The 20,027-nt window shown below is 62.8% G+C and overlaps 1 protein-coding gene across 1 annotated transcript; it reads right to left on the bottom strand.

Moving 5' to 3' along the window:
• Positions 1-1,047: 1,047 nt before the first annotated feature.
• Positions 1,048-19,767, bottom strand: LMTK3 (lemur tyrosine kinase 3). The gene is given in 18 exon segments (XM_037819941.1): positions 1,048-1,213; positions 3,624-3,761; positions 3,901-4,036; positions 5,289-5,698; positions 8,155-9,574; positions 9,576-10,680; positions 10,870-11,019; positions 11,163-11,284; positions 11,363-11,447; positions 11,726-11,874; positions 12,190-12,277; positions 15,307-15,425; positions 15,885-15,961; positions 16,472-16,577; positions 16,579-16,623; positions 16,865-16,998; positions 17,844-17,947; positions 19,634-19,767. Coding segments are annotated over 18 exon segments (4,446 nt in total). The 5' UTR covers positions 19,675-19,767; the 3' UTR covers positions 1,048-1,196.
• Between the last annotated feature and the right edge of the window lie 260 nt (positions 19,768-20,027).

Here is a 20,027-nt window from a genome sequence, read left to right as displayed (position 1 = left end):
AAAGGCAGAAGGATCTACTAGAGACAGGAAAGTGCCAGGAAGACATAGACAAGGAGAAAAAAAAAGTGAAGACAAAGAAATAGAAATAGAATTAGACAGGGAGAAGGAGGCTGAAAAAAGGAAATAGGTGCGGAGAGGTGGGTCAGTGCCAGCAGATGGTGGACGCGGGAAAGGACCGGGCAGAGGAGGCAAGAACTGGGCCAGAGCGAGACCAGGAGCCAAGTGGACGAAAAGAAAGAGATGTGGACGGAGAGATGCAGTTGGGTTGAAGGTCAGGGAGGTGAGTGATCACAGGGAGAAACAGGTAAACTGAGGCAGGGCCACCATGGGCTGAAGACAGAAGCTGAGCCCCGAGGAACAGGCAGTGCCGTCCTGGGAAGGTGCGTGGGTTGGGGATCGAGAGCCAGCAGGTCACTCCTGAGACCCCTGTCAGGACCAGGCCCTGGGGCAACTCCCGGCTGTGCCCTGGTCATGCTGCCCTGACCACACCCCTCCACCTTCCCCAATCCCCGCTGGCTCCTCGAAGCTTCTTGAACCAAAAAGTCGAGGCCACAGCCGAAGTTGCGCCAATAGCGGAGGGAGCCGGGCTCCTGCCGGCCTCTGAACCTCCACATCCAGGGAGGACATCCTGGGAGGGGAGCCTTTTCCTGGGCCGCACCCCACTCCCTGCATCTGTCCCCCGGAAACACACACGGGCCCTGCGTTCCTCCAAAAAGTTGTCTTTGTCTTTTTTAAATAATGTGAAAATGCCACGCGAAGGTTTGAGCCCGAGGCCCCTCCAGGGGCCAGGCCAGGGAGGGGAAGGGGAGACGCGGGTTGGGGGATCCGGGTCCCCGAAGCCTGCGGCCCCTGTGCAGGGCCGGGAGCGGGCGAGGAGGGGCCTCCGCTGTGCCGAGGGGCACCAGGCCCAACAGAGTTCAGTTTCAAGAAGGGTGGCTCTCTGGGGACGGGCGAGGGGGGCTTCCTGCCTCATTTGGCACCAAGGGGGTCGGGGGGGTCAGGGGAGCCGTCTGGGGGGCTGGGGGTTGGGGGGCTGGGGCCTCCCGTTTGGCACGTGGTGGGGGACGGGGAGGACCCAGACTCGGGGGCCTCCCCAGAGGCGGCATCTGCGGCGGTGGCAGTGGCCCCGTCGTCCACGCAGGATTCCACTCTCAGCTCCTCTTCTGAGGGTGCTGGGGTGTCGGGCCTTTGGGGGGTCAGTTCTCCACGGGGCCTGAGGCCAGAGGGAGTAGAGAGAGAGACAGAATTACAGGGTGGCCGTGCTCCCAGCTTCCAAAGCAAAATCCTCACCGCGGCCTGCAAGGCCCCGCTTGCTCTGCCCCATCCCCTCTCTGCTCTCGCCTCCAGCCAAGCAGCTCCTGGCCTGCCCCAGGGCCTTTGCACTCGCAGTTCCCACTGCCTGGAATGCTTTTACAAGGGGTCCCCACGCGCCACCTCACCCCTGATGCACCAGCTCCTAACTGGGTGGCCTGGGTCCAGTCACTGCCCTTTTCCCTGGCTCTGAGCCTCAGTTTCCCCCTCTTTAGATGGGGAAAATGACCCTCGTCTCCTCAAAGGAGTGGGGAAACTGGCATTACGCAGCACCGAATAAATGTTAAGTGGATATTAGCAGGGGGTATGGGGGAGAAGGAGAAAACCCACTCCAGACCTCCGCCATTATTGCGGGGGACAGACAGGCTCAGCAACTTCCCAGCCCACACTGCAGTGGGAATATCTGTCAACTGAGTGAAGGGATTTGGGGTTTTGCATGACTGGCTCCTCCGTCTCCTCTCCTGGCTTAATCGCCTGGTGAAGTCATCCTGCTTGCTCACCCCACCAGCCTCAGCCCTGACTCACCACTTGGCCAGTGTCCCCACACCCTGGAACCCACACCACCCTGTCCTCATGGGGCTCTTAGAGGGGAAGTGACATTTGACTCCTTGTGCCCTGTCCCCATGGCCCCAGCTAGGCTCAAGCCCTGTCCTCTCCCCTCCTGGACCCTTGTCCCAGCCTCCTCCCACCCCCTAGTCTCTCCCCTCCAGTCTACCCCCAACACAACCCCAGAGGGGCATTTCTACCCCCAGAGCTGCCCGTGCTCCTCCCCGTGGCTCCCCAGCACCACCAGGACAAAGCCTTAGCCCAGCACTCAAGCCCTCCATGGTCTGCCTCTGCCCACCCTCACCCCCTGCACCCACCCGCCACTCTCTCCAAGTCACCCCCAGCCACTTCTGTTCCTTGGACTGGCTGAGCTCTCTCCTGCCTCAGACCCCTTGGACAAGCTGTTCCCTCTGTTAGAATGCTGTCCCCTTGTCCTAGTTAATGACAACCAATCCAAGTCTCTGGTAAAAGGACACTTCTTCCAGGAAGTCTTCCTGCATCTCCAGACAAAGCCTTTTCCTCCTGTCATCTGCTTTCCCAGCAACCCTGAGTTTGGAGCAACCACACCCCCACCCCAACCCCACTCTGGACATAGACGACGCTCAAGGAGCATCTATTTAATTAAGCTCGGGGACAGCCAACAGTTAGAGAACACTGTTACAGGGCCAGGCTCTGTGCTGCAAGCACAGGGAAAATGACACCATTTCATCCCCTTCCCAATCTTAAGAGTTAGAGCCTGTGATCACCCCCATTCTACAGATGAGGAAACTGAGGCACAGAAGGGAAAGTGACTTGCGCCGGGTCACACAGCCAATAAACAGCAAGGTTGAACTCAGGCAGGATTTGGGAGAGCAGGTATGGAACTCTCCCTTCCACTCCCTCAGCTCTGGGGAGCTCCCCGGGGAAACCTCCACTGGCCCAGCCCCACGCCAGCTCTGTGTCCTGGGGAGTTCCTTGGGGTGGCAGCAGGGGCAGCAGAGGGCCCGGCGGGGCACCAGGCAGCCCCGGTTCCGCGGGGAGAGATGTGGCAGTGCGGTCCCCTCTGAGAAGGGTATCAGCTTGGGACGCAGCCAGAAAATGCATGTGGCCCTGAGGATGTGCGATTCGGGGTGTGTGCAAGGCCACGGGAAAGGAGTCTGATAAATGGGGGCTCAGGCCGGGCAGCCTGGGCTTGCATCCTGGCTCCCCAGTTTTCTCGTTGATAAAATGGGGATGAGACCAGAACCCACCCCAAGGGATTAGTGCGGGGACAAGATGGGGTTGAATGTGTCAAGCACAGTGCAGGCCCACGTCGGCCTTGCTCTGATCATTATCAGTAGCGTGGCTGCTGTCAGCCGAGTCCCCGGCCCTGTCCCCCACTGCTCCGGCTCACCGTAACCAGCTGTGAGCACCCCGTTTCCTCTCTCCCCTTGTCTGCCTCTGATTGACATTTCTCCCTCAAACTGGGCTGAGCTCAGGGTCCCGGCAAATGCCACACAGGAGTCTGGACCCAGAGACGGGGCAGACAGGGGCAGGGCTGGGAGAGGCTGGGGAGGGGATTACAGAAGGAGAAACTGAGGCTCGGGGAGGGGAGTGACTGCCCAAGTCTATCTGATGGCACCCCCGCAGAGCTGTGCTGCTCCCAGGGTTGGGGGAGTCTGAGTGGGGAGAGCTGACTGCGAATGGGGGAGGAGAGAGCGGGCGGGAGAGGCTGGAAACCCAGAGACTGGCGCAGGGAGAGACAGAGCAGGCGCGGACGCAGCTCGGGGCAGAGGCAAGGCCAGTACCTGCGGGCCGGGCGTCGGGGGCCCGGGCGGGGGGCCCCGGGGTCTCCAGCGCAGGCGAGACGGAGAAGCGGGAGAAGCACAGCGGGGGGCCGGGTGGGGGCAGGAGGGGGAAATCCTCCGCCCACTCGAAACTGCCTCCTAGTGGGGGGGACAGCACGCGTCAGACCCTGCTAGTGTCCCCGCGACTTCAGCTCCCGCCCTCAGACTCTGCTCCCTTCCCCCGCAGCTGCCCTCACCCCCTCCCGGCGCCCACCCTCAGGCCCCACCCGCCTCTCACCAAAGCCGCTGTCGTTGTTGGGAAACCCATCTCCGGGGGTGGCGGGGTGGGGAGGCGTCGGGGGCGCTGGGGGCGTTGATGGGTCCGTGTCCCCCTCGGGGGGGCCCTGGACGCTCAGCTCGTTGGTTGGAGTCTCCTGAGACGGCAGATTAGGGGAGGCGAGAGGGGGCGAACCGTCACATCCCACCCAGTTCATCCCCAACAAACAAAACCCGCCCCACATTTGTGGGGCGCAGGGCGCTCCGACTCACAATCCCTGACTCGCACCCTCTAGAGGGGAAACCCACCCGAACCCCTTTTCTGCCTTCGAAGCCTCGCGCCAGCCTTAACCCTACCCAAGGCCCCGCCTCCGACGACCGAGCCCCGCCCAGCGCCCGACTTCTCCCCTTGCTCCTTAAAGCACTGCCTCTGCGGGAGCCCCTCGACCCAATCGACCTCCGTTAAGTCCCACCTTTCACCATGAGCTCCACCGACCCGGAGATCTCAGCCTCGGGGATTCAAGGTCAGGCCCCCGAACTACCTTACCCCAGGTTTCCTCTAACCCCCTACCCCATTCTGCACACCTCCCAACCAGGGATGAGCCGACCCCGCCCCCGGGCCCCTAAGCCCCCCCACCCCCAAGTGGCCCCGCACCAGCCCTCCAAGTCCCGGCCCTTCGTTTCAGTGGCCCAGGCGCCGTCTCTGGGCTTCGCCGCGGCTTAGGACCCTGTTTTCACAAGATCTTAGCCAGGTACGCCCCGCCCCAGGTTCATCTAGTCACGCCCCAGCCCACAAACACCAACCCCGTCCTCCCTTTTTCTCAGCTCTATCTAACCCTGCACTTTTCTAGGCCCGGCCCCAGCTACACAACCCCTCTCTCTAAGCCCCGCCCATCCCTGACCCAGCCCCCAAGTATCTTACCACTACCTGCCCCATCTCTAAGCTCCACCTGCAGCCTTCTATGGGTAAGATTCGCCGCCATCCTGAGCGAGATCTCCTCCCACCAGCCCCACCCCAAACCACACTAAGCTCCACCCACACCGCCCAGGCCCCGCCCTGACACCGATTATACCCCTTTCCTTCCTGATCCGCTTTCATGCCCCAGGCCCCGCCTCTCCTCAAGTCCCGCCCACACTCGACCCTCCAAGTCCCGCCCTATTCTTCCTGGTCTAGCTCCAGGCCCCCCACACACCCAGGCCCCTCCCACACGACCAGGCCCCGCCCCTCCCAGACCCCGCCCCCACCCCATCCCCATTCCAATATTCTACTCCAAGTCCCGCCCCATCCAGGCCCCGCCCCATCCCACACATTCCACCAGGCCCTGCCCCGCCGATTCTTCCCTTGGGCCCCGCCCTCACCACACAGGCCCCGCCCCCGCCCTCGGGGACCCGCGCCGCCGCCGCGCCCACCTGGTCGAAGAGGTAGACGGTCACGTCCCCGTGGAAGGAGACCATCTTGCGCTTCCTCTCCAGCTCGCTGTCCTCGGGCTCGTCGGCCCCGCGCGGCGACTTGAGCAGCCCCCGCAGCGGGCGGGCCGCGTCCGCGTCGGCGCTGCTCACCACGACGGGCACCGGGGCTGCCCGCGCCCTCCCGGGGCCCCGCGGCCCCGCCGCCGCGCCCGCCGCCTCCTCGTCCTCCTCCTCGTCCTCGTCCTCGTCCTCCCCGTCCTCCTCCGCCGGCCCCGGCGACCCCGCCCCGCCGGCCTCCCCGCCAGCCGCCCCGGCGTCCGCGCCCTCCCACGGGGGCCGCCGGGGGCCCGGCCCCGGGAACGGCGTGAGCGTGAGCGGCGGCAGCGCCAGCGAGAGCCGCGAGAGCTTGGCTGTGAGGGGAGAGGCCCGGTGAGCCCCTGCTGCCGGGGAAACCGAGGCAGGCCCTCCCGCCCAGCTCTGTGCCCCCAGGTAAGCCAGTCGCACAATCTGAGCCTCAGTTTCCTTCTGTGAACTGAAGAGCTGCACGAGGGCCTTTCTCCACGCAGGATGGGAGAGTGATTTCCACCCACTCCTGGGTTTAACCTCCCCGTGGCTCCCCAGGCCCACAGCATAAAGCCCCAGCTCCCTACACCCCATTCTGCCCCCAGGCTCTAGTGCCCAGACTTGGCTGACTTCTTGTGCCTCAGTCCCCACCTCATCCACCCACATGGGTCCCCCTCCCTGCTTATCCCACCTCTGAGCTTTTGCATGTGCTATTCCCTTCTGCTTGGAACTCCCTTTTCTAACTCAAGTTCTGCTTATCCTCCTGCCCTTGGGCTCCCAAAGCCTTCAGGGATCTCCCCGGAAGCCAGGCCAGGCCACTGTTCTGCACCGCACTGTTCTGCACTCTTCTTCTGAATAGATGATTATATTGCCGTGGTAATGCAATTAGCGCTTGTCTCCCACAGCACAGAGCCTGGCTGGGCTGGTTTGTGGTTGCATCCCCACTCAGTCAACATCTGTAGGAGAATGAATGCTCGTTCCCTGCATTGTGACAGGACCAAAGAACTTCCCCTCTCTGGCTCTTGCCCTCCAGACAAAGTTGGGATATCTGAACCATCTGCAAGCCTCTTCCTTGCCCTCAGGCTTCCAGATCTCAGCCTGAAGGGTGGGGAGGACTTCTGGTCCTTGGGAGAGGAAAAACGGCGTTGAGGCCCCAGCCTACCCTGCTTGCTTGCTGTGTGTCCCTGGGCAAGGAGATCCATCTCTCTGAGCCTCAGTTTCCTCACTGGTAAATGGACAAGGGCCACTCATCTCTCCATTGGGGCATAAATGAACTGTGTGCCAGGCCCTGTGGGGGGTGATGGTGGGGATGAGAGGAGGGGCATGGAGAAAGCTGGACTCCTCCCATCATTCTGTCTGCTCCGGCTTCACTGGCCTTTTTTGATTCCCTGAACATGCCAAGCTAGAGCCCATCTCAGTGCCCTCTCTGCCTGGAACCCCCTTCCCCCAGCTGTCCCCCTGGCTTGCTCTTTTCTTTTATCTCTGTTCAAAAGTCACCTCTTTGTTGAGGCCTTCCCTAACCATCTATCTCAGGGGGCTGTATAGAGGGTGCCAAGAGGGCTGTAAGTGCCCAGATGCAGGATGGGTGACAGCCTTTAGAAATCAGCAGGGCTTCCCAGGAAGGCGACATTTGGGTGGGGTTTTGAAGGATGAGTAGGAGTTTACTGGGGGGGGGGGGGAGTCAGGCCCTTCCCAATCTCTTTTCAGCCAGCAATCCTACCCCCACTCAGATCAACTGAGGCATCTCAGCTGCTCATCCTTTGACATTTTTATGCTGTGTGGAGTCTTCCCTGACACAGTCCTTGGCTGCAGACTCCCCATGACAACCCTGGGGAAGTGGTAATGTTTGAACCCCGGCTCTTGCCCTGTGAGCCGCGGCCTCTCTTTATAAACAGAGATGATAACCGTTGCCTCCAGCGTGGCTCTGAGGTTGCCAGTATGAAACAGGGGCCAGGCCCTGGCACACAGTGGGTGTCCGACCCACGGGAGCCACCGCTCCTGCCGACCCACCTGTCCCCTACCACCACCAGCTCATTTGAAGCCTTTAGAACTTTCAGAGCAGGATTTAAGGAAATCAGGCCTCATGGCAATTCTGATGAAACCACAGCCCCTATGTCCACATCTAAAAAGGAGCTTTTTATCTTTACCCTCCATTTCCCTTCTTTTAAATCGTCCCCTCTCTGTGACAAAACATTGCCTGTGTTGCCCCCAAAATTCCATTTTCAAAAAGGGCATTTGCACCCCTCTCAGGGGGGCGTGGCAGGGTCAGAGCGCTCTCCCGGAGTGCCTGAGCTGGTGGGGAAGTTCAGAGCCGAGACTGCACAGCTGCTGCTGGGGGCCCTGACCGCTCGGAGATGGGCTGCCTTTGAATTGGCTGCAACCACTAAAAAACCCAGGACTCTGGCTTATCAGAGAATGTGGCAGCGTTGGCCACAATGGGTGGGCCTTCCTGAATGGAGCTGAGAAGTGGGTGCCCCCTCTGGCCAACGCGTTTCCTCCCCAACTCCCACCTCCCCTCCTCCGGCCTCTTCACTCACCCCTGTACTGCCCGGCCTGGGGGCATCTGAGTTTGAGACCCTGGGTCTCAGTGATTTGCAGTAACAAGCAGGTATTAGTATGAGCTCATGTCACCCTCCGACAACCCTAGGGCTGTCATGGGGAAACCAAGGCACAGAGAAGTCAAGGCATTTGCCCAAGGTCACAGAGCTAGGAGGGCCAGAGCCCAACCTACGGTCTCCGGTCCTCAGGAGATCCTCCACCGGGTCTGCCCTCGCCCCCGCCCGTCTCCCAGCAGCCTGCTCACCTTTGATCTGTTCGCTGTTCCCCTGCGGGGGTCCCAAGTCCAAGAACAGTCGTGGCATCTCGGGGCCCTTCCTCTCGGGCTTGGGGGGGTCCCCGTCTCCGCTGGGTGCCGTGTCTCCGGCGGCCTTGCTGTCTGGGGCCCCGGGGTCTCCCTCGGGGGCCCCCTCCGGCCTGGCTCTCGGGGGCGCTGGTTCCGGCCTCCTCGGTTGCGTCTCCGGTGGTGGCAGTGGCAGCAGCGGTCTCGTGCTGTCTGCCCATCCGGCCTTTGCGTCCACGCCGTTTCCGGGGCCGCCGCCGGGGGCCGTCCCCTGGCCCACTGGGGCTCGGCCCCCACTCCCGGGGTCCAGCCTCCCAGCCCCGGGGGCTCTCGGCGCCCCCCCACTCTCGGGGGCTCTCCTCTCGGTCTCGGGTTCCAGGGCCCCGCTCCTGGGGGCCGGGCCATGGGTGCCAGGGGCTGTCTCCCCGCCGTTCGGGGGCAAGGCCACTGCCCCGGGCTCGGGCACTCTCGCCAGTGAGGTCTCTGGGGCTGGCGCCCCGATCATGGGGGCTGGCGCCCCACTCTCGGGCATCTTCTCCCAGGGCCCTGGGGCTCTCCAAGGCCCAGTCTCTGGTGGCCTCTCCGTGTTCCTGGGGGGTCTCAGGCCCCCATTCTCTGATACCTCCTCGCTCTTTGGGGGTGTCAAGCCCCCATTCACCAGTACTTTCTCCACGGCCTCTGGGGATCTCAGTCCCCCATTCTCCAGTACTTTCACTTCTCTCCTTGGGGGTGTCAGCTCCCCATTCTCCAGCACTTTCTCTTCTCTCTCTGGGGACCCCGGGGCCCCATTCTCCGCCACCATCTCCTCGATGCCTGGGGCTCTCTGTCCCCCGTTCTCCAACACTGTCACCCCGTTCGCGGGGAGGCTCAGGTCCTCGTTCGGGCTTGGGGCCCTCTTGCCGCCGCCCGGGACTGTCGGGTCCCTGTTCGGGCCTGGGGCTTTCTCTCTGCTCCCAGGGCTTCTCCCCGTCTTCCGGGGCCCCCCCTCCCGGGGGGTGGCCCCCTTCTGCCCCAGGAGGTTCCTTGTCACATCCTCCCGCAAGGACACCAGCAGCTGCTCGGTGCTCACTTGGACCACGAAGGTTGGCTTCTCCCGGACTCCCGGGGCCGGGAGGGGACCTGGGTCTGGGGGTGGCCGGGGCGCTCCCGGGTCGGGTGGCTCGGGGGGAGCCCGCGGCCGAGGGACCCCTTCCTCCTCCTCGGCCGCCCCCCCGCCTGGGAAGGCTCCCTCGGGGGAAAAAGGGGTCTCGGTCTCGTAGCCGCTGTCCCCCGGCTTGGGGCCCGGAGACGACAGGCCTGAGCCGGGACTGGCCACGGCCGAGGGGGGCTCGGGGGACACGGCCGGGTCCGCGGGGGCCCGGGGTGGTGGCGGCGGGGGGGGGGGGAGCGGGGGGTGGCCCCCGCCCGGGGTACTGGGGCGCCGCCGCCCCCATGAGGGGGTCCAGGAATTCGGGGGGGGCCGAGGTGGGGGGGGCCATGGGCAGGTCGGCCAGGGAGCCCCGCTCTGCCCGCAGGGACGAGTCGTCCTCGGGGGGGTGGGGGCAGCCCAGGGCAGGGTGGCCCCCCCAGCCGGCCACGGCGTCCCCCCGCTCCAGGGGCAGGCAGGAGCAGGCCCCCTCCCGGCTGCACAGGGGGCAGGGCAGGGGGCCCCGGCGACTGGGCCCCCCCCCCAGACTGCTGCTGTCCTCGCCGGGGGAGCTGCCCTCCTCCTCCTCCTCCTCCTCCTCGGCCCACGGGGCAGCTCCCCGCTCCCCCAGCACCTCGGCGGGGTCTCCGGCCAGGGTCTCCCCGGCGCCCCGGCCCTCGGGGTCCCAGCCGCTCAGGAGGAAGCCGCTGGAGGCCGCGGCCTGGGCGGGGAAGGAGCGGGGTGCAGGGAAGAGGGGGGAGGCCCAGGTCTCGGACACCAGCTGGGGGACCTCGGAGGGGGCCTGCGGGGGCTGGGAGGGGGGCACTCCCGGGTCCAGGGGATCCCAGTCGTTGGGGAAGAGGGGCTCGGGTGGGGAGCCGTGCTCCTCCAGGCGGATATAGTACTCGCTGCCCACCGAGGGGCTGCGGGCGCTGATGACCGGCAGGACGCTGGGTGTGGACAGCGCCTCGTAGAAGGGGTTCGAGGGGTTGGCGTGGGGGGCTGGAGGCGCCGAGGCCGGCTGCCAGGCCGGGGCCCCCCCGCCGCGGCCCGCACCCCTCCGCGCCTTCTCCCACAGGCACTCGAGGTTGAGGCCGCGGCTGCTCTCAGTCACCGTGAGCACGTCGTCGGGGTCGGCCCCCGGGAAGCCGTCCAGGAGGGGGAACGGCGAGGACAGGGTGCCCGGGCGGGGCGGCGGGTGGGCCGCGGGCCAGGGCCAGGGGAAGGGGCCATCGCGCGGTGGCGGAGGGGGCGGCGGGGGCCGCGGGGGCCGCTCGGACAGCAGGTAGGTGAGCTGCAGCTGGAGGTCCGAGGCCGAGGGGCGCTGGGCAGGCGGCCGCCAGCAGGACTGCAGGATGTCGTACCTGAGCAAGAGAGGGGAGGCCGGGATGAGGGGCTGGACGCCCGGAAAGAGGGGGACAGAGACCCGGGGGGGTGACATAGAACCAGAGTGGGGGTGTGTGACAGATGGGGGATGGGGCAGAGAGCCGGAGAGAGGAGTCGGGGGCAGGTGTGGGTGAGGCTGGGGGGCCAGGGGAGGGCACGGCCCCTACCAGTAGTCGGCGTAGGGCAGCTTGAGCCTGGGCCGGGCCAGCTTGACGTGCTGCTGGCGCACCACGAAGGCCAGGACCTCCTCGTCTGACAGGTGGCGGTAGGGCTGCGCCCCGAACTCAAAGAGCTCCCACAGGGTCACCCCCAGGGACCTGCGGAAGCAGGAGGGCCAAGAGGGGGTCAGAGCCCAGCCTTTCTCTTGCCTGGGAGCCTCCCCCACAGCCCAATCCCGGGCCTCAGTTCCCCCGTTTGTAGAGCCCGGGATGCCATCGTGCGGCCACCCCGCGCCCCTCACCAGATGTTGCTCTCGCGGCTCTGGTCCACCACCATGAAGGAGCCGTGCAGCTCCCCGAGCAGCTCGGGCGCCGCCCAGCGCAGCGGGATCCACAGGCGCTCGGGGGTCAGGTAGTAGTCCTCCTGGGGGCGGCGCGGGTCAGGCGGCGGCGGGGCCCCCGCAGCCCCCCGCAGCCCGCGCCCCCCGGAGGGCACCCCCACCTTGTAGTTGCTGTGGGCCAGCCCGTAGTCGCCGATGCGCACCGTCAGGTCGGAGGTCAGCAGGCAGTTGCGCAGGGCCAGGTCGCTGGGGGCCGGCGGGGGTCGCCGTCAGCCGGGGGGCGGCCTGGGACGCCGCCCGCCCTCCGCGCGCTCCGCCCTCCTCCTCCTCCCCTCACTCCTCCCACCCCGGACACGCCCCCTCCGCCGGCTCCTCCTCCTCCCAGTGACTCCTCCCCATCCCCCCAGGTTCCTTCTCTCACCGCCAGGGTTTTCCACTCATGTCCCTCCCCCAGCTCCTCCCCCAGACCTCCCCCCTTCCTTGGGCTCCTCCCTACCCCCCGTGGCTCCTCCCTGCCCGCCCACCTGTGCACGTAATTATGGGCGTGCAGGTGGGCCAGACCGCGGGCGATCTCCAGCCCCATCCTCTGCAGCGTCCGCAGGTCTCGAGGGGGCAGCTCAGGGGACAGGCCCTCCGGGGGCCGCTGGGCCCGGAGGTAACGCTTCAGGTCCCCCTGGGAGGGAAGCCAGGGAGGGGTCAGCATTCAGCAGCCCCTCCAAGGCGCCCACACCTCCAGCCAATCCCAGGCGACGGTGGGCGACCTTGGTGCTCAGTGGACAGCCCCTCTGAGCCTCAGTTTCCCCCGCTAATTACAATGGCTAATGACAGAAGCCACCTCTGACGGGAGTGCTCATATACAGTAAGTGCTCAATAAGTGGTAGCAGACGCAATACCCAGTTGTCACCACGAAGACTCCTAGGACTCTAGGCTCACCCCAACTCCCCGACCCCCCTCCTTCCACTCCTCCCTCCTCACCCCCAACCCTCACCAGTTGACAGAATTCCATAATGAGCAGGAAGGGCAGTGTCTCCACACAGAGGCCCAGGCACTGGAGGACGTTGGGGTGCTGCAGGCTTCTGGGGGTGGGGAGGTGGCTGGGTCAGGGAAGCAGCCCCTTCCTATCCCACACCAGCCCCTTGCTCCCACCCCACCCACCCCCACAACCTCCCAGCCAAGCCCAACGGCTGCTTCAACCGCTTTGGGTTTCCGTGTCCTCACCTCCAAATCCTCCCCACTCTTTCCCCAAGTGCCCATCTCAGGAACACCTCACTGTCCCCCAGACTCGGGACCAGACCCTCAGGTGCCTCCTCCCCCACTCCACACACACACACACACCCGCCCAGCCTTCCTTCCTGTCCCCTGGCTCTTCTCCACAGTCCTGGCTCAACCCTGGTCCTCTCCAGCCTCCCCCTTCTCAGCCTCCCCTCGGCCTCCCTGCCTCCAGTCCATCCCGTGGCTCTCCAGCACCCTCAGGAGAGAGCCCCAGCTTCTTGGCCCTTCCTGTCCCTCCAGCTGGTCCCTGCTGCCTTCCCTAGTGTCACCCCCTCACCCCACATACACTTCCCCAAACACACCGGCTGCCTCCCCAGGCCCCCAGCCTTTGCACTTAGGGTTCTCTCCGTGGAAAGCGTCTCTTGCCCCCTCAAAGTCATCCTCGCCCCTGAGGCCTCTGCTTCGACATCCGCTCCCCAAGAAGCTTTCTCTGCCCCCTAGCCTGTGAGGCAGGCACCCCTCCATCGTGCCCCAACTGTAAGAGCCAGGCTCTGGGGGTTTGAATCCTGACTTGGCCCTTTCCAGGAGTGTGACCTCTGATCCATCACTTCACTGCTCCCTGCCTCAGTTTCCCTTCTCTGTAAAATGGGGAAAGTAACTATAACTCCTTGATGGGGTGGTGGAGATGAATTGAGGACCCAGCCACTCAGTGAGAACCCAGTGGATCCTAGCTAGGACTGTCATTCTTATTTTATTGCATTATTACAGAATAGCTGCATTTCCAGGCCTGCTCACTTCTCAAGCTATTCCTGCCTCACAGCTTTGGCACCTGCTGTTCCCTCTGCCTGGAACGCTGTTCCTGACGCTGTGCATGACTCTTTCCTCCTGGTCAACCCAGCCTCCCCAGTGTTCCTGTCTGAAGTGGCCCAACCCCACCGTCTCTCACAAACTGCCTTATTTGGCAACCGTCATTCTCTGATATTTTCTTTTTAATTTATTTCTTCATTTATTTATCAGGTTTCTCCTCCACTATTCCGTAAGCTCCACTAGGGTGAGAATTTGGGGCATTTTGTCCCTGGTGTACAACCAAAATGGCAGGGGTGATGGCTGTCACCCTGATATGTGAGCTTCATGGTGACACATAGGGGTCTGTCGGGAGAATTAAAACTTGCCGGGCGCACAGCCCTGAGCCCGCCGAGTGTAGGCGCTTGGTCATGGGGCCTAGCAGGGGGCAGGGGCCTCTGTGCCCTTCCAACTTGAGGAGAAGAGTGCCTCGCATTCCTGCTTGGGGGGAGAATCCTGCACGAGGAGTTCATAAAGCACCTGGCACGTGCTGGGTCTCGAAAAATGGCCGGAACGTCCAATGGGGGAGATTTAGGATGTTAGATATAGACCCTCCTAACCTCCCACCTTCTAATCTGGGCCAAGGATGGCCCCTCCTGTTACCAAATCCTCTCCACGACCCGCCTAGGCAGGACGGTGGTCCCTGTTTGATCCAGGAGGAAACGGAGGCTCAGAGAGGTGAAGCGATTTGCCCAGGGTCACACAGCGGGATTTGATCTCAGGTCTGTGACTCACTCGGCAGATGTGCAGGTGACGAGATGGACCCTGAGCTGCCAAGCTAGACCTGTGCTGCTCGACAGAACATTCTGTGAAGGTGGAAGTGTCCCAGATCTGCCACTGGCCACATATGACTACTGAGCACTAGAATGTGGTGTGTGCGGTGGAGAAAATGAATTTTTCATTTTATTTCATTTGATTTAACTGAAATTTACATAGCCATATGTAGCTAGTGGCTTCCGGCCCAGGCCTAGGGAGAGGCAGGCAATAAGCAAGTAAACAGATAAAATAATGACAAACTGAGATATGTGTGAAGGGGAAAACACAAAGATGACATGTTGGAGTGTCCCAGAGTCCTTAGATGGGGGATCAGGACAGGCCTCCCTGAGCTGAGACCCGAGAAGGGGAAGGAGCTCAGAGCCCAAAACTGGGTGTGGGGGAGTAGGGAGTGATATTCTAGCAGAGGGAATAGCAAGGACAAAGGCCCGGTGGCAGGAAAGAGGTAGGGTAGGGTGGGTGGCTGGGGGGAGGGGGAGAGCAGCAGGAGGGGACAGTTCTGGTAACAGGACCAGGCCATGCAGGGCCTGTGGGCTGTAAAGAGGAGGAGTCAAACTTTGTCCTGCGGGCAATAGAGAGCCATGGGAGGTTTTGGAGCAAGGGAGTGCCCAAGTCCAATATCTGGCTCTCAGAGTAAACTCTACTTTTACAACTGTTCTGATAAGGGTTCTCTGAGGACACATCCTTTCCATGACAGGGAACTCACTACCTCACAAGGCATTTATGCAGAAAATATCTAGTCCTTATCCTAGGATCTGTTAGAGTGGTGGGGAGATCAAGCAGGGAAGAGAGACAGTCCTGCCTTCCCAGACTTCACATTCCAGCAGTTGGAGAGTAAAGGGCAGAGGACAAAGCTCCTCAGTGGCCTTCTTGGGGGTCAGCTCAGGGCCCTGGTCTGAAATTTATTTTCTGTCCTTCCTCACCCACAAGCAGGGGCCTAAGGAAGGGAGGCCCATCAGGTACCCAGCTCTTAACACAGTATATCTCCTTCAGCCACCCTCTACGCAAAGACACCTGGGCTTCCTGGACACTTTCCTGAAGAAGATACCGAAGTTCAGGGTGGAGAGAGGCAAGCCACTGGCTTAGCTTCCATGCTCTCTCTCCCCATCCTGCTGCCTCTTGCCTGCTCTGTCCAAAGGATGAACCAGAAGCTGAGAGGAAAATTACCTTACCAGAGTCACACAGCCAGGATTCAACCCCAGACTTGACCCCACACTATGCTCCTTCCACTCCCAAATGCCACCTTGTGAGGCTACACCCACTAAGTCTCCAGTACCTGTATGGCTGCGCCTCCGACACAAACTTGCGCTGCTCCAGGGGCCCCGCACTGGCTCGGAGCTCCTTCACCACCACCTGGGCTGGGGTGTAGTCGGAGAAAATCTCCCCCAGGATCACCTGGTCGGGGGGGACCGGGGAGTCACCCCACGCCCTCCCCTAGTCCCGTCCTCTGGAACCAGCTGCACCGGACCACATGGTTCCCAATGACCCCCTCCTTTCCAGCCTCCTGATTCATCCCTGCCCCGCCCCAACCCTCATCCCCCACCAGATGTGGGGAGAGAGACTCACGGGCCCAGAGTCCGGTGGACGCAGGGACGAATGGAAGAATGGACAGATGGACGCGTGGAGAGCCGGGTGGCGAGGCGGAGTGGTCAATGGAGTGAGGAGGGAGACGCTGACGGACAGATGTGGGGGGATGGGGTGGATGGGAGTGGGTAAGAGAAGAGGACAGGGGTGAGGGGAATGGGGGAGCTGAGGGGGCGGGGGGAGGAAGCGAGGGACAGATGAGAAGTGGTGGGAACAGGGAGGGGTGGACGCAGGACAGAGTCACAGCCCCCCCACCCCGGCCTCACTCACCTTCCCAAACCAGCCACTCCCAATCTCCTGTAGGTAGCTGAGGTGCTGGCGGCTAAGGCCCAGGGGCGTGGTCATGTCTGGGGTGCGGGATGGGGTCAGAGAGAGGGAGAAACCCCTGAGCGTCTCCTCCCAAGTGCCACCCACAACCTCCTCCACTTTAGTGGGTACCGGGGTCAAAGCAGACGCCAATCTCCTCCCATTGGTTGTAAACAGTCTATGTCAGGATGTTTCAGCCTCCTCATTGGCTGGCCACAAGATCCCAGCATCCAATCAGCCCTTGTCTTTGGCGACCCAAGAGCCCATGGCGCGATTCCAGCCTCCCATTGGCTGCCTCCGCGATCTAGCTCGAGGCTGATCTCACCATGATCCTCCAAGATCTGCCCCACAAGATCCTCCAAATCTGGTTTTGGATTAAGCCGTGGCTACCCCCAGCACGACCTGAGCCTCCCTATAGGCTGCTTCCCAGGCTGGATATTTTAGAGTACCCCCCACCTCTGCCTCCCCCATTGGCTGCTGAGGAAGACTCTCAGGGCCTCCGGCCACATCCCGGGGTCCGTGGGGTCTCTGGCCGGGATGTAGGGCAGTACCTGAGTGGGAGGGCTGCGGAGCAGGCATCGGCAGGGAGACCTCAGCCAGCGGCAGAATGTAGACATCAGGCAGGGACTGTGAGGAGGAGGTCTCCTCGGCCGGGGGGGGTGTACTCCCCAGAACAGTCCTCCCCTTCAGGGTTCTCAAACTCCTGGGGCCAAGAGGGGCGAGGGGGCAGCACCCAGGGCCGGGAGACCCACCGTCAGCCTCATAACCGTCTCCACAGTCCCAGCCCAAGCTCTATCCCAGGGCTCAGGTCATGCCATTGCATCGGGCCCTAGGGTGCCCCAACTCCGGGCCTTACTACCCTCCTCCCCACACCCGGCGCGGGCCGGGAAAAAGGACTTTGCTGGGGTCTTCCTGCCCACCTTGGATCCCCCCAGCCACCTCACCTTAAAGCCCACATCGCCTCGTTTGCAGCACAGACAGGTGAGGAGGAGGAAGATGAAGGCCAGCAGGCCGGAGCAGGAAATGAGGACCACGGCGTAGGGGGGAGCCAAAGGGGCCTGGCCCAGAGCGAATCCACCTGAGGGCACAGGGCTGGGTTGGGGTCCCGGCTTCAAGCCCCCCACCCCCAACTCTGGACTCCTTACCCCTCCCGCTCTGGGCCAGTCTCGGACTACAGCTCCCATGAAGCTCCGCAACCAGGAACCTCCCTCGGCAGAGGAGCCGGATGGCCCGAGGCCTCCTGGGAGTTGTAGTTCAGGGCCTTCCCAGGTGGTTGGTTGGGCTGGGGGTGCGGTCCCTCCTTCTCTCGGCCCAGGCCGGGGCGCCCCCCAAATTCCTCCACACAGAGCGTGGATGAATTTCAGTGAGGACTGAGGGAAGGGAGCGTAGTAGCGGGGCCTGGGATGCTCACAATGTAAGGTACGCTCCCAGGGATAGCCTCATTACCGCTTATTTGGGGAGAACGATGAGCCCCCAATTGCAGGTTTTTCTTTGAGATACGCTCGAACCACACACATGTCCCCTGTCCCCAGCTCCAGCCCCCTAAGAAGGGAACTGCCAGCCCCGGGACCCCCCCACCCCAGGCCGGGGCCAGCTTCCGGGGCTGTCTCCCTCAGAATTAGCCCTGCTCCCCTCTGCCTCCAAATCCCCCCAGACTTCCCGCCCCCTGCACACACTTACACGCACGCATGCATGTGCACACACACACATGTTGCCTACACGGACCCCCGCCCGCCCGCCCCCCAGCCTTCCTCCCACAGGCCCTGCTGACAGGAGCTCCATCCTCCCGGGGCCCCACTCGGCTGCGGGAAGACGAACAAACAGGTGAAGGAGCCTGAGCCCCGCAGACAGACCTCAGGGCCAGCAGCGAGGCCGGGATGGGGGTGGGGACTGCTGGACAGACTGATCGCCGGACAGACTCACCCGGGTGGGCCAGGCAGCCGGAGGCGGAGACGGCCGCGAGGAAGATGAGGGCGCCGGAGGCGGGCATCTTGTCGAGGATGGGAGGGAGATGAAGGTGGTGGCGGCTGGGGAGGGGGGGGCGGGCCCTCAGCCCCCAGCCATGGGGACCCGCACAACCCTGACCTCCCCCGGCCCAGGAGAGGGGCAGGAGATGCCGGACAGGGGGAGGGAGGGGCTGCTTACTGGCTCAGGTACCCCCCTCCCCCTTTCAGAAGGGACAGACAGATGAAGGGACAGAGAGGCGGACAGAGGAGAGGAGCTGGGGAGCCAGGGTTGCTGGGGTGGGGGGGGAAGAAGGTAGGATGGGGGGGAGAATGAGGGCCCCGCCCCCAAGGGCAACCAGGATTGGGGGAGCAGAGAGCCTGTCAGAGGAAGGGTGGGAGGAGGGAGGATGGAGGGAGGATGGAGCGTCGTCATGGCAACTGGCTCCCGGTAGCATTGGCTGCCAGGAAGGGAGGGGAGGAGAGGGGAGGGGGAAGGACAGACAGGGACTGGTAGACCCCTGGGGGCCCCAGGGCCCACAGTGCCTGGCCCGGACATTGCTTTGACATGCCACTGGCGTGGACACGTGTGCTACACGCCAGGATGCAGATGTCATGCAGGCATACGCAGCCCACACACAGCTGCCACATGTCGCAGCGACCCTCCTAGACAAGCACATCCCATACAAAGGTGGACAGCCATCGTTTGACGGGGACACGTACACGTCACACACAAAGACGCAGGGACGAGCCACACTCGGAACGCACAGGCAGGCCAGCCCCCGGCACAGATGCACCGGGCCACGCAGGCACGTCAAAGCATCACAAAGACCCACAGACAGAGATCCACGGCGACGTGCTGAGGCAAGCGGGCACGGACACACATGGGCAGCCCACAGACCAACGGGCAACAGAGAACACCCCTAGACACAAGCATAACATACACAGATACACCCGGACACGCACATCACATAGATACACGCAGACACACATCACAGGCGTGGATGTACACAGACACATGACACGTACATGGACAGACACACATCGCAGACACACTTCACATAGATACACATGGGTACGCACAATTCATACATGGGTATAGACGCACACAAAACATGCTGAGATACACAGCTACACAAATGATGTACAAAAATACACATAAAGATATCACACAGACACATCGAGATCACATCACATATTGATGTTCAGAGACACACGATATACACAGATACACAGGCGCACACAACAAATCATAGATACGCACACTGAGACATATCACAAATATACACACATTTCACACAAGGTCACAAAGACACGACCCAACCATAGTCACACACATCAACACACACAGACACACACACCGCAAATACCACATTTACTCTGAGGTGACAGAGACATACACTACACAACCATAGTTGCTCTCTTATACAAAAATACACAATTATATTTTTATTTATTTTTTCCTTACGAGCATTGTCTATGTGCCAGGCATGGCTGTCAGCGCTTTCCACATATCGCCTTTTAATCCTGGCAAAAACTCCACGAGGTTGTCTATACTATCATCCCCATTTACAGATGGGGAAACTGAGGCACAGCGAGGCGAAGCCACCCGCCCAAGGGCACAGGGCCAGGAAGTTGCAGAGCCGGGATCGGACCCCGTCCGTCGGAGGTACAGACACAACAGACAAGGACACGCACATCACGCGCGAAGCCGCCGCCGTCTCGGGGCCACCCCTCACCCCCCCGGTGCACCCTGAGCTGCAGACACACCCGGAAGCACGGACTCCCACCCTCCGCGCGGACGTCTCCATCGTCCCCGAGCACCTGCGATGCGTCCCGCGCTGGCTGAGGCTGCACCGGAGCAGCCCAGCCCAGTCGCAGCCGCAGCAGCCACACACCGCGTGGGCGACACAGGCACCCCCGCCCCAACCCGGCTCCCCGCCCCCCGGCAGGGCCCGAGGCTTTCCGCCGGAACGCGCCCACGGGGTGGGCGGCCCCCAAACCCCGCAGCGCAGCGCTTAGCCCTCTTAACCCCGGACCGCGGGAGAGAGGCAAGGGGGCGCTGCCTCTCGGCGGTCTCACTGGAGAAACTGAGGCAGGTTGATCGGGAGGCAGGAGTGGCCAGGACCCTGCCTCCAGGTGGAGGGAACGGAATCGGGGGTGG

Source organism: Choloepus didactylus, chromosome 27, assembly GCF_015220235.1.
Source record: "Choloepus didactylus isolate mChoDid1 chromosome 27, mChoDid1.pri, whole genome shotgun sequence".
NCBI lineage: Eukaryota > Metazoa > Chordata > Mammalia > Pilosa > Megalonychidae > Choloepus > Choloepus didactylus.
This window is presented reverse-complemented; position numbering and strand designations above follow the sequence as displayed.